Raw genomic sequence first — 14,289 nt, forward strand, 5'->3', positions numbered from 1 at the left:
GTTGAATAATTTTAAAAGTATAAATGTTAAAAATGAGAAAAGTAGAAGCAATCATGTCCAAAAGAAGAGGAATCTAATGGTGTTTGAATGGTTTTTCTAAGTTGAACGGCTGAATGGTTTTTCTAAGCTTTTCAAGCATTCACAGTAACTAGTACAAACAGAGTCGGACAGCAGCCCAAACACACTGCTGCCATCTTGACTCTCTGTTAAGAAAAGACTGTCATGTGACTGTCATAAAAGTCTGTGTCCCAGAGCAGGTGTTGGACTTCCTGCAATGGAGTAACACGTGTCTCTGAAGGCTCCTGCTGAGTTTCAAAAATAGTTTTTTCTCAACCTACAAAGTCTTCATTTGTGCTACAGCTGAAGTTAACAGCGTCCACGTTATGATAAAGAGTTTGGAGACACTTGTTGCTAAGACACTGAAAATTATTTGATAAGCATATTTTGGTTCATTTTGTTTTATGGTAATATAAACGTCTCTGGAAAGGGTCTATATTTTGTTAGGACGTGCATCTATCTGTAGGATATGTTATTTCACGTGGCCGGCGGGAGCCTGAGGGTTTGACTTCTAATAAACTAAACAAGGACAGGCCGCATGTGTGGATCTGTCTACATTGGGGGGGTTACAGGGACCATGTCCTTTCTGATGTAGCTTCTATTTTGTTTGGGGGTTGGGTCTCAGTCAGATATAAAAAAAAAATTAAAAAATTCTGTATTCATTTTTTTATTTATTGTTTTGAGAAAATTACAGGATTTTAAGTGCGACTTAAAGTGCAGAAAATATAGTTTATGGTGTTCCTTTGATCTTAGCAAATATCTACGCCTCTAATTGGGACGATCACAGATTTTTCACTAAAGTCTTTACACGGCTCCCCAATATGTCATCACACAATATCATCTTTGAGGGAGACCTAAACTGCTCATTATCTGCTATGGACCACAGTTCACACAAAAGTACACTTAGTCCAAAGTCACCATGTGTCATTCAGAGCTTTCTTGATAATTATGGACTAGCTGATGTATGGAGTTTTCATAATCCTGCTTCACGTCAATACTCTTTTTTTTCTAATGTCCATAAAACATATTTGTATAGAAAAACGTCTCCCTTTAGTTACAGAATGTGATTATAAGACTGGTGATTTCTCCTCGTTTTTTCAGTGTGTATTCCTGATGCCTGCTCCAACTATCAGCCATGGAGATTCAACTCAGTGTTGTTAGCAGATGAAGAGTTTGTCAGTTACAAAAGGTCTGAGAGGCCAAATAATTTCATTTTGTGCAAAATAGAATAAAATAGTGACCGAGCGCCTCTCTCAGTTAGCTGATGAAATTACTAAACTACATGCTGTGTACAGCCACTCTCCTGAGCCTGTATTATATACACAGTGGTTACAATGACAAACTGAATACAATCTCACAAAACAGGCTGAGTATCTGATTTCAAAGTTGCGCAGCTATGCTTATGAACTCAATCTAATTCTGAAATTGAAACGGCCATACGGAGCATGCAGTCTGGAAAATCTGCTGCCCCGACGGGTATCCATCTGATTTCTTCATAAAGTTTTCTGACCGACTGAATTCACTGTTAAAATCAACTTTTGAAGAATCCTTCCTCTCACAGTCGTTGCCTCCAACAATACATCAAGCAGTGATGTGTTTAATTGTGTTAATTGTAAAACAGGAAAAAGACCATTTAGATTGTCGTTCATGTCGTTTAATATCTTTGTTCAACACAAACACAAAGCTCAAGTGTTGGCCCGTCGCTTACACAAGTATTTGTCCTCCATTATTTCACAGGACCAGACGGGCTTTATTAGGCACTCTTTTTTTTAACATTAGAGCTCTATTAAATATAATTTATACCCATGTTAAAGGTGATACATTGGAAACTGTAATTTGGCTTGACGCAGAAAAGGTGTTGGATCGGGTGAGATGGGATTTTTTATTTTATACGCTTAAAAAAACGTGGCTTTAATTTTGTATCTTGGATAAAAGTATTGTATTGCTCCCGTCTAACAGCTGTCCGGACTAACAATAATCTGTCCCCCAGGACAGGGATACCCTCTGTCTCCTTTTTGCCATTGAACCGCTAGCTGTTGCTGCGACAACGTGTTGGTGTTGAGGGAAAACATCGAGGGGGTATCGAACATGAAGTCTCTCTTTATGCCGACGACATGCTTTTTATTTATTTCCAACCCGTCGAATAGCCTCCACAAACCTTTGGATAGACTTACAATAATAATAATAATACATTTTATTTATAGGCGCCTTTAAGAGCCTCAAGGTCACCTTAATGCATACTTAAGGCATTTTTGGGACAATTTCTGGATATAAAGTCAATTTAGAGCGAGGCAAAGTCTATCTGTACGACAATTGGGGAGTTTTTGTGTATTTTAGCACCTATTAAACTCAGCTATAAGAAGTTTAAGTACTCGGGCATCTGGGTGACACAAAACCACAAAGACTTATATAAAACGATCTTCCTTTATTGTCGAAGCTTAAAGAGGATTTTGGAAAATGTGAGTTTTGGCTCTTTTGCTGGGTGGTAGAATAAATATCAAGATGAGTATATTTCCTAAATTTTAGTATTTATTTTTTTTTCAATGTCTTCCAATGATTTTAACAGTCTTTTTTTAACAATCTGAACAGTCACATTTCTTCCTTTATTTGGAACAAAAAGCCACCCAGGCTGAAACAGAGTTTATCACACAAACCAGGGAGCGCAGGAGGGAAATTTTTGTTGTATTACTTGGCATCAAATATAAGGGCTTAATTAAACTGGGTAAAAGATCATGATCATTTATTTTCATGGGTAACACTGGAACAGCTGTCAGTGAATCGATGCTCCCTGTTTTGGTTACTGGCTGGGCCGTGGTTGCATTGGTTTGGATGGGTTGGGGGGGCTGTTTACTGATCCTGCTGTAATAGTTGTCAAATATAATTTTTTGTTCAACAAAAAAAAGAAAAACCCCTCATATGATCTTATAGGTGATGTCTTTTTTTTTTTTTTTTTTTTTGCCTGTCCTGTTTGGCTCTTTTGCCATCAGAATTATTGTCTAAAGGCGAAGAAAGATGCCCAACGGATTTACTTTACCAAATGGACCATCCCAGCCTTGCCGTAATGGTCTATTTGATTCACCTTTTATTGTTTATTGTATTTTATTTTATTTACGGGACAGACTTGACTGGGGAAAAGAAAGGGGAGAAAGAAAGAGGGAAAGAAAAACAGCGGGGAAGGGACGGGGATAAAGGGCAAAAAACAAAAACCAACAAAATAAGCAGACAAAAATACATATATCAATCACCTGGATCACCTGTTGAGAAAGAAAAAAGAAAACAAGCAGAAGAACAAAAAAGAGCAACATAATAAACAACATCACAATGATATATGGGAATATAACAGTAAATACTAAATATTAAACATTATTGTGCAGCACGTAAGATCGACAGTGCACAGTGTGCTTTGAGGTAGGAGCCAAAAAGGGTGTAGTTTGTGTGTGTGAGCACCCGTCTGTACACCTGTGAGCATGAACGCGCTTATATTTAAAAGGTTCCTTCATGTAATGATCTGCTAGAGGGTGTGGGGAGCCACAGCCCCGTCCACCAGGGCATGAAGCAGGTATGGAGGAGATCAAGACTCCAGACATCCAGAGGCCCTCAGAACACAAGAGACCAAGGAAGACCAACAGAGGGGCAGCCGCGCCACTGTCCCAGAAAGAGCTGAGGAGAGTCCCAGATGAGGGGTCACTCAGCAGCCGCGGAGCAGAAGCCAGGGGGGTTGCAGTGATGTGCCCGTGAGCTCCGCAGGCAGCCAGCTGTGCCAGAGTGACCGAGCCCCAGGCCCAGAGGCTGAGGGCACCCCACCCCCGAAGGGGCCCGTGCGAGCTCCAGGCTCCAGGCCCGACAAGCAGCCACCAAGGAGTGAGCCGGTGGGTACCTGGACGCCCATCCCCGGACACAAAGAACCACCAACGCACCGATGTCTGTGGGCGTCTGCCACTGGCAGGGGGAGTGGTGGGGGGAGATAGGCCTCCATACCATGGAGGGCCACATAGGTGATCTGTCTAACAGTTTGATAGGATCCAAAGGTGACTGCCATTGGAAAGAGTTATTTTTTAAACACAGGCTTGAAAAAGTCTTCAAATATTTTGTTTTCAATTATTTAAAAGTTGTTAAAAGTAAATTGAAATTGTTATAATTGCTATAAATTCAACAAAAAGTGATGTGTTACCCCAGAATGGTTCAGACAGCAACATTGTTTTCTTGGCCTTATAATCACACTGACAGTTGTTTTTATTACTACAATTCAGGATTACTAGTAACAAAAAAGTTTATCATTATCTTTGTCTACATGTAAATTAAAAAATAAAAGTCTTTCCTGGTGGTGTCCAGTCAAACACGTCTCTGTGAAAGCTTCAATCAAACAGGCTCCAAAATCCTTCTGCTCATTGTTGATGCTTGATGCTCCTGTACCATCTCTCTGTCATCCTCCTCACTCCCTTTTTGCACTCACAGTCTTTGTGCATCATTAACACTCATATGTGGAAAACCAAAGTTTTACTGACCAGAAGATGATCATCAGTGACGCTGTCTTTAAAATACTCTTGTTAGAAATGTACGACTTTAATGTGAAACATTCAGTTTTTTCTCTTGTGTTTGTTTGAAGCTGCTTCCTGTTGGCTTCAGCTGTTTGGAGTTTCCATTTTCTAAACTTCTACATTCTGAACCTTCTTCAGCTCTGAACAGATGATGAAACACTGAATGATTTCAAGCTCACACTTTGTCTAATAAACTTACATCTTTCATTCTTTATACAGATTGAAGGACTGTGGTCTGTCAGAGATCAGCTGTGATTATCTGGCAGCAGCACTGAAGTTCAACCTCTCCCATCTGAGAGAGCTGGACCTGAGTAACAACAAGAAGCTGCAGGATCCAGGAGTGAAGCATCTGTGTGGTTTTCTGAAGAGTCCAGGGTGTAAACTTGAAACTCTGAGGTCAGTCAGCATGTTTTAGTTGTGCTGAGATGAATATGATGTGAAAGTTGTGCTGACACTAAACTGCAGACATCAGGCTGATATTATACTGATCCACACTGAGGATCTTCATGGTAAAGTCTGTTTTCTTCTTCTCTGGTTTAGTCCATTGACTGTAGCAGAACAATGTTCACATCTCAAACAGTGATACTCAACGCATGGCCCGCGGCCCACACGCGGCCTGCCCACCTTTCCTGATTCAGAGAGAGGGGACCCTGATTAACTGTGTAGCTTCTTACTCACAGTTCTAAGTATCAGACACAACAATGAATAATCCACAGCTGACTCTCTTTAGCAGGTCAAAGGTCACGGCACACAGCAGACAGTCAGAAATATTCTAACTCTGATCATTTATCAGTTGTGACACTGTGAGACTTGATCAGAGGTGTGATCATCACAGCAGAGGCCTTTGTGTCAAAGTCACTGAGGATCAAACAGAAACACATGAAGCAGATTTTCCTCTTCTGGCTTTTTATAGCAGATAACCTTCAAAATATTCTGCAGTCGATCAAAAACCAAAGCAAACCATGAATCAACATGTGAACATGACCTGATGCCGCTGAAGTGAAGCAAAGTTACAGAGGTTTGATTTCAGACACAGCTGAGAGTTTGTAATCTGTCATCATTTTAAAAAGTTTCCATGGAACAGCAGAAATTAGGCTTTCCTGTCGGAGGCCGACAGCACTGAACACAACAGCAGACTGGTGGCTAATAAACAGTGAATGATGCAGAAACAGATGTTTGAAGCTGTTCTTGGAGTACACTGAGAGAGAGAGAGAGCTGTGCAGGCAGGAACAGCCAAAGTCAGAGAGAATTCATGAGCATATTTATCAAACGTGAAGCAGAGTTTGGATCTTCTTTTGCTGCTGCTTCACTCAGTTTTGGTTGGAGACAGATGAAACCTGCAGCTTCAGGATCTGTGAGCTGTCCACTTTCAGCCCCGACGGCGTGTCCGTGTACGTGCCGTGGAGTGAACGATCCACGCTCTGTGTTTCCATCTTTGTGTGTTTAGCTGCTCTCATTTACTGTTTTAGCTGTTTGCTGCTTGTTGAAATCGTTTGTGAGCTTTAACCTGAGATTCTGGCAAAATACATTTATATTAAACATCGATTCAGGATTGAATGAGTCAACATCGTTTTATTCAAATTAAAACCATTTAAATGGGAAAATCTATTTTTTTACACCCGCCTCTAATGCTGGGTAATGTCAGCTGGTCCATGTGCAACTGGCTGTGAGGCTCAGGGAGCGTCTACAAAGTGCAACACTGAAAAAACATCATCCATAAATATTGAGTAATAACTGGACTCTCATACAGCGAGACTCAAATGCCTTTAAACATCAGCTTATCCTGCTGATCCAAGTCCAACACTGAGTTTGTAAAAACATTTTTGTCAATTATTTTGTTTGGTTTCTGAGGAAAATGATTCAATAACTTGCTGCTAATACACAACATTTCATCATATTTCCTCATAACCCTCTTTTGTCTGACCATTTGATCCCATTTGAATTTGCAATAAAGGATCCACAGAGTTTGGTGACAATAATGACAGTAGATGTTTGTGTGAAAGTGCTGGAAGCAAATGAGTGTGTGATGTTCTTTCAGTGTTGCACTTTGTAGACGCTCCCTGAGCACTGGTCTCACAGCCAGCTGCACATAGAGACTAGTGTTGTTAGTCCAGGTCAGAAGATGACTTGTTGGAATGAAAATGAGCTTGTAGTTTGTCTGCTTTAATAATGTGACTGGAAAAAGGTGTCTGACTTCAAATATGTCCATTTCTTTCACACTTCACCTTTAAAAGTGAAGCCATGTGGTTCCTGGAAGGAAAAACACGACTTTTTCAAGTCGTTGTCCTGTTTTTATGAGAAATGTACGACTTTAATGTGAAACATTCAGAGTTTTTTTCTCTTGTTGTGTTTGTTTGAAGCTGCTTCCTGTTGGCTTCAGCTGTTTGGAATTTCCATTTTCTAAACTTCTACATTCTGAACCTTCTTCAGCTCTGAACAGATGATGAAACACTGAATGATTTCAAGATCACACTTTGTCTAATAAACTTACATCTTTCATTCTTTATACAGATTGGAGGACTGTGGTCTGTCAGAGATCAGCTGTGATTATCTGGCAGCAGCACTGAAGTCCAACCCCTCCCATCTGAGAGAGCTGGACCTGAGTAACAACAACGAACTGCAAGATTCAGGAGTGAAGCATCTGTGTGGTTTCCTGAAGAGTCGAGGGTGTAAATTTGAAACTCTGAGGTCAGTCAGCATGTTTTAGTTGTGCTGAGATGAATATGATGTGAAAGTTGTGCTGACACTAAACTGCAGACATCAGGCTGATATTGTACTGATCCACACTGAGGATCTTCATGGTAAAGTCTGTTTTCTTCTTCTCTGGTTTAGTCCATTGACTGTACCAGAACAATGTTCACATTTCAAACCTTCAAAGAAGAAGAAAAATCCTCCACTGGATAATTCACTGTGAAACTCTCAAACTCTTCATTCCACCTTAAAGTCTGTCTGACACTGAAATCCAACGAAAAATGTGCGTTTGCTTCACAGACAGCTGTTCAACACAAACATACACACATCATCCAAAACACAGTCCAACATCCAAATGTCCTCCACTGCCAGCATGAATGATGGGAAAGAGAAGGAGGAACACTTTGACATTCAGGGTTAGAATGAGTTTCATAAAGCAGACTGTGAAGATCAAAGCTGCATTAGAAAGCTTACATGAATGAATGAGTGGACAGAAGTGGCCAGAGATCATCTGAAGCACTTCAAAGGCTTTAAATCAGCACATTTCTCTTTATTCTTTATCAACTCTGTTAGTTTCTCTCAGTTTTCTGTGGAATGAAGCTAACAGCAGGCTAATAAGATGCTGACCAATAGGTTTCTTAAAGGTGTATTAAAGGTTGTAATTTGTATATGAAAAAGTGCTTTGGCTCAGCAGGGATCAGCTTACAGGTAGAATACAGCTGCTGGATGCGATTAGCATGTCATAGCTATCTACCAAACTGCTAACTGGGGAATTTCAGGCCATCTATGAATCATTTTTGCTAACTGTTTAGGCTCACAGGGCTGGAGCCTGTGCCCTAGCTGTCATAGGGCAAGAGGTGTGGTCCACCTGCACAGGTGAGCAGTCCATCACAGGGCCAACAGAGAGAGACAGAGAAGCACTCTCTCACATCCACACCTACAGCCAATGTAGAAGCACCAATGAACCTAAGCAGCATTTCATTGGACTGTGGGAGAACATCCAACCTCCACAGAAAGGCCCAGCTGACCAACCTACAACCTTCTTGCTTTAAGGCACTAGTGCTAACCACCTTTCCCCATTTCAGCCCAAATCCTGCATTTTCCTGTTTCTTACTACAGGCCAGCTACACTAACACTTTATCATCAGACACTGCCACCTAGTGGATGAAGTTTTAGTTCCATTTGAAGCTTCAGATTACAGTTAGTTCCTTTACAAAGCGGTGGAGGTGGTGGGGCCACAGCACCATCATCACTGAGTGCCATAGGACACTTAACCTTTGTTTCCATATGCTGGGAACTTCCTGTTGTTCCAAGGAGGACTGGAAAATGTGTGAAAATCTCCCAGTCAGTTCCTCACAGCACACTTCAATTCTTTCCCTCCCACAGCATCAGGACCAGGGCTTTTTCTCTCTTTGGTCCCACTAAGAGATTTCCACACAAACACCTCATCAGTGGGACTCTCAGAGCTACCGGCCCTTTGCTACAATCACAAAGCTCTTCATTGAAATCAATGATATCAAAGCTGGAATCAAATGAGTCCAAGTCTTCTGCTGATTCAGCATCACATTCATCTTTGCTCCTTGTTCTGCATCCCCACCATGGACTTCATTCCTTTCCAAGCCAGCTTTGAGTGTCCTTTAGTGTATCTTTCATTTTTTATACAGATTGAGGGGCTGTGATTTGTCAGAGATCAGCTGTGATTATCTGGCAGCAGCACTGAAGTCCAACCCCTCCCATCTGAGAGAGCTGGACCTGAGAGGAAGCAACCTGTGGCGTTCAAATTTGGAGCAGCTGTCTGATCTTCAGCAGAGTCCAGACTACAGACTGGAGAAACTGAGGTCAGTAGAGTGATGGAGTGAGTGGGTGGTGCTGTCAGCAGTATTGTACTAAACACAGTCAGTATGAAACAAAGATCCAGTGTTTCCTGTAAAGCTGCAGCTTCTCAGTGAAGCTGTGAGAGGAGAATGGTGACAGGCTTCTGGATTGGACACAAACACTTCCTGTTTCTCACCTTTATGGTCACCATAGTAACGGCTGACACGCTCTGATCAAACACTGTCAACAGCCAATCAGCTCTGAACAAAGCAGCACGCAGACCAATGACTGCATTCATTTCCAAGTTTAAAGCAGTGAAGAACACAGTCTGTAGGTGAGGAAGAATTTAGTGAGAGCAGATGTTTGGATGGAATTCCTCCAGTTAACAGCTGGAACCGTCCATCTGGATTGTTGGGCTTGTTGTTGGGGTTCCTACAGAGCTCAGAGTGGACACACCAAGGTTCTTCTAACGAATGAAAGTCCAAACTCAAACTAGGAGTGAAAAACATTTTCAGCAACTTCAATAAAAATCCAAAGATTAGAAAAAGTGAAGCAACAATGAGTCCTAGTACAGTCCCAGCACTGAAGTCCCTGCTGCTCTTTATACTGGATGTGCTGCATCACTGACTGACAGCTGATGAAGAGTCTCTGGAAACACTCGTTTATCTCCTCTGCTCTTCCTCCTTCTCTCTGCAGGTGGAGGTGATGATGGTAAACAGGACGGTGTGTGTGCTGAGAGAGGAGCAGCTGTGTCCTGATGATCCAGAGAGGTTGAAGCAGCAGCAGCTTGTGTGTAGAGACGCTCTGACTGGGCCATGTTACTGGGAGGTGGAGAGGAGAGCTTCATCCAGCAGTGACTGACAGAGGAATGAAGTGCAGATGACTGTCAGTGCTGCAGAGTGAACTGCTCTGAGAACAGCTCCACTGTCAGACACAATGTAGAGTCCAGCATCAGCCCTGTGTGTCCCTCTGGATCTGACAGAGGATCATCAGTGTATCTGGACTGCTCTGCTGCTGCTCTGTCCTTCTACAGTCTCTGCACAGTCTCTGTCTCACTCTGGAAAGATTTTACAACTTGTGTAATTACAGAACATTAATATTATATTCAAACATGTGATCTTCTCTTTATTTCTGAATCTTTACCAAATAAAGAAAAAACAAACTAACAAACAGAACCTGTCATGTCCTTTTTCACCACATCTGTGAATCTTTTCTGTGTTTTTCCTCTTTTCCTCCTTCCTGCAGCTCCATTTTCATCATTCCGTGTCCAGTATATGTGAACACGTCCAAAGCATCTGAGCCTCATGTTACCCGTTTGTGTGAGTTACGCCTGTCGTTGTGTTGTGGTATATAAATCAGGGGCAGGAGACAGCGCTGGATCTCTGAGTTCTTTACTGTCAATTTCTGCAACATCTGCAATATCTAGAAATGCAAACCTGTGAGCTGTGTGTGTTGTGCATCTGCTCAGCCACCTCTCCTCCGGCCATGCTGGAAGCAGCTGTGCGTTTGACAGTTTTATTCACTCTACAATAATCTAACAAATTAAATGTTCAAAAATATCAACTTAAGCACTTCAAAGTCAACAAAAAGCTTAAAACAATTAAATAATATTTCACTGAAAAAACAACAGCTCATAAGAACGATACACAAAATAATACAGAAACAAACAAATACAACTTATTAACCAGGATCCATGTTTTTGTCACAAACACTGAATCAGCTGATTCACTCTTTATGTTGCTGAGTTTGTTTTGTGATTATAATTCTGGTTTCTGTTTCTGTGTCTTCACTGTGTCCCACGTCTCATTACTTTGGACTCTGTGTCATATTTCCTTTTTTTACTTTGACAGTCCTGTGTTAGTGTTTCCTGTCTCGTGTGTGTAATTGGTCCCAGCTGTGTTTCCCTCCTGTCTCCCGTTCCCTGATTACTAAACTGCGTCCACGCCGCCGGCGCTGCTCTCCACAGCTGGATTCCAGGATTTCAGAGCATCCAGACACAGACTGCTAACCTCTCCCTGCAAGAAATAAGCTCCGCCTCTTCCTTTCCTGTATATGAGTGATTTGATTCTGACATGAGACACAATGAGTTTTCTGTTTATTGTGACTTAAAGCGAGCAGGCAAAGACACTAAACTGTGTTTCCAGCTCTCTGAAGCTGCTTTTTGTGTTGCTCCCACAATACTGTCTAAAACAGTCAGTGAGGAAAACTCAGTTTATGTTTTCAAGCTCATTGTGAGAGGGCACATTGTGTTCCTGCAAGTGCTGATTTTGTCTGCATGCCTGAGTTTACTGAGCTGCCTCCAAGGACGTATGAAACCCAGTGTGTTAAGGCTGCATCTCCCAGATGTTTCCACCTTTCCAGCACAGACGATGAATGTTCCCACAAAGGCTCAGCCAAAGACTGTTTTATTTTCTGAGTGTTCGCCTCAAGAGATTGCTCAGTGAGCACCTGAATGTTTCTGGGACATCGAACACTAACTCGAACTTCAAGTCTGGTTCTGAAGCTGCACATGCAAAGACTGTTTCTGGTTGTAGAGACCTGGCTGTTCCAGGGATTGTAACCTCCCCAGGACCTCCCCAGAGGCTGAGCTGCTGACCTCAGCTGACTCTGGAGCCTTGAAGGTAACTAAGTTTGCACCGCTCGGGTGAGCCATTTCAGCTGCAACAGCCTCCACAGAGAGCTCACGCAAGCTTACCCAGGCTGCTGAGGATTTTATGCTGCTGCAGCCCAAAAGGCATCCTGAGCTGGCTGACAGCCACCCACAGCTTCAGCTGCCTCAGCCAGGGGTCTCCACACCTGCTGGCCCTGCATCTGCTCCGACTGGGGGCTCCGGAGAGCCGCGCCAGCCATCCATCTCTGCTGGGGCTCCTGTTTGAGAATGTAGGAGTGTAAACTTCAAATATCTGCTCGGTTTGTCAAGATATCACATATTTGCAAAAGTGCTCCAACGTTTTTGGAGACGTCTGTTACCCACCAGCTCGATAGCTAACTGGGAGGTCGAGGGTCACTAGAGCTGGCGAGAACAGTGAACTCCCAGCACATTGTCTTTGGACCCCTGCAGTCTTTGGCTACTCAGGTTAAACATGATATATAAGTCACTTAGATAACTTAAAAATGTTATCGTTTGGCTTTTTTCAGTGTTTTTTGTTTGGTTTGGCTGAAGTTACAGTTTTCACACAGCTGAATAAACATCAAACTGATTAAACAGAAGTGTGAGACAGTCGAGAGTTTACTCAAGTGTCCTGTTATATTTTAGACAGCAAGGAGCAGACGGCCGAGCTTATTAAACTCCACCGAGACAGCTGTGAGACAAATCTGAAGGCCAGACCATCACAGCCGCTCACTTCCCGCCTACCCGACCTTTTGAGGACCTGGCCCACGTAGACCTTGAAGGCCGGGTCCTCAGGAGGATGCAGCCTGTGAATTTGGACACGCCATGACACATGATGTCCTACACCTGATGTGTTTAAATGAGCTCTACAGGTGAACAGACTTATTAACGTTAGCAGCATAATAAACTGTCCTGTCACTGAAGGCCCAACAAGGACGTGGTGCTGAATGCATCCAGACCCCTGCTGACTGTCTTTTCAGCTTCGGTCAAAGGTACAGTGTCCACTGTGACCCTGAGAGCAGGACACAGCCAGAGGTGAGTCAGCAGTTACAAACTAAATGTTGCTGACATGAATCAAACTGCTGGATAACCCACTGGTCATGAAAATGGCACCTTTCTGTTGGTTTTTAGCAAACACAATTTCACTTAAAGTTTGGCCCAAATTACCATCCAACATTTCAAGTTTTCCTGACTACAAATCCAGAGATTGTGACTCTGATGGTCAAAGACCAAGAGGGGACAGAAACCTGGAAATCATCTGTTTACCTGCAGGTAAGGTTGCTGCCAGAAGCTAGAGTAGAAATGACCCTGCAAACATCTGGTTATTTCATAAAAGTTCAACTGAAATCATACTTAAGTCTCTTTTCATCTGCAGGTCAGCGTCCTGTTACATGTCTGTTATCTATCTTTGTTCCTTCAGCACCAAGAACAGAAACCTTAATGAGGAGTGTCCCAGCTGAGGCCCGAGTCCCAGCAGCTGAGAGGCTGCTCACAGTTCGCTCACAGTTTATTGAAAAAGTGTCTGAACCTGTTTTAAACAAACGTCTGGATAAACTCCTGCAGCAGCGTGTTATCAATGATCAGGAGATGGAATCAGTCAGATCACAGCAGAGCAAATAAAGCTCGAGACGTGATGGACACGAGGAAGTGAAGCCAGCTCACTGCTGATCGCTGCTCTCTGTGAGGAGGATCGATGCCTTTCCACAGAGCTGAACCTGAATGAAGACAGACTTGGAAAGAGTCTGTGGAGTTGTGACCATGAATCTCAAAGACCACTGACGGTGTCATTGTGATCTTCATGTGACGTGTTTTTAAACTGCACTTTAGTTCTGAAAGTGCCTCTCATTAAAACCTGGACTCTGATTAGATGCTCAGCAGGACATTGGATGGACTGAAGCAGAGTCTGGGACCTCAGTAATTATTAGTGCACAAACCAGCAAATATGTGAAGCTCCATTAATGCTGAACCACATCTACAGGTTGAAGAGCAACACCTCAGGTTATCTGGGACCAGCGTCAGTTTCCAACAATATAACTGAAGCTGTTTTTACCTGTAATGCTGGAATAAGCTACTGAATCACATGATCAGTGTTTACAATCTGTTTACTGAGGTTTAAACTGTCCTCTGTGCTTCTGCTTTGAGCAGCATGTTGTGCTTCTGCCTGTTTAAATAAAGTTTTGCTGCTTGCTTTCTTATGCTGGAGTTTGAATTCAGAGATCAAGAACTATAAATGAATTAACACCCACAGAGGAGGCAGGTTTGTTGTGTGTTTGGTTACAGAGTCACTAAGAAACACACACAATCCCCCGGCCTGGGTTACCATGGAGACAGTCAAACTTTCATTCACTTCCTGTTTCCACTGTTAGTCTGACTTCACTGGTTGGTCCCAGAGTATCAGAGACTCGTCCTCAGACAGACGCACACAGGTGAGTCAGCACAGGTATTATAACCCTGCTGGTTTCTGATCTGACATCGTCTCATTATTATTACTGAGTCTTGTTTTTATTTGGGAGCTTTATTAACACCACATTTATCTTCATTTTATCTGTGGTCTGATGATAGATGATGGCAGCACAG

General features: G+C 42.6%; 1 protein-coding gene across 3 annotated transcripts in view; it reads left to right on the plus strand.

Moving 5' to 3' along the window:
- LOC146563538 (NACHT, LRR and PYD domains-containing protein 12-like) overlaps positions 1-10,263 on the plus strand; it is a 41,269-nt gene extending 31,006 nt beyond the window's left edge. For all 3 annotated transcript variants that reach the window (XM_085290703.1, XM_085290704.1, XM_085290705.1), the window contains 4 exons: positions 4,815-4,991; positions 7,107-7,283; positions 8,951-9,124; positions 9,798-10,263. In XM_085290703.1, coding sequence (XP_085146829.1) covers positions 4,815-4,991; positions 7,107-7,283; positions 8,951-9,124; positions 9,798-9,807 — 538 coding nt within the window. In that variant the 3' untranslated portion in view covers positions 9,808-10,263. The remainder of the gene's footprint in view (positions 1-4,814; positions 4,992-7,106; positions 7,284-8,950; positions 9,125-9,797) is intronic.
- The last annotated feature ends 4,026 nt before the right edge of the window (positions 10,264-14,289 follow it).

This window comes from Mchenga conophoros, linkage group LG11, assembly GCF_057382185.1.
Source record: "Mchenga conophoros isolate Kocher_MC1m ecotype Shallow Benthic linkage group LG11, M_conophoros_male_GT1.1, whole genome shotgun sequence".
Classification (NCBI taxonomy): Eukaryota; Metazoa; Chordata; class Actinopteri; order Cichliformes; family Cichlidae; genus Mchenga; species Mchenga conophoros.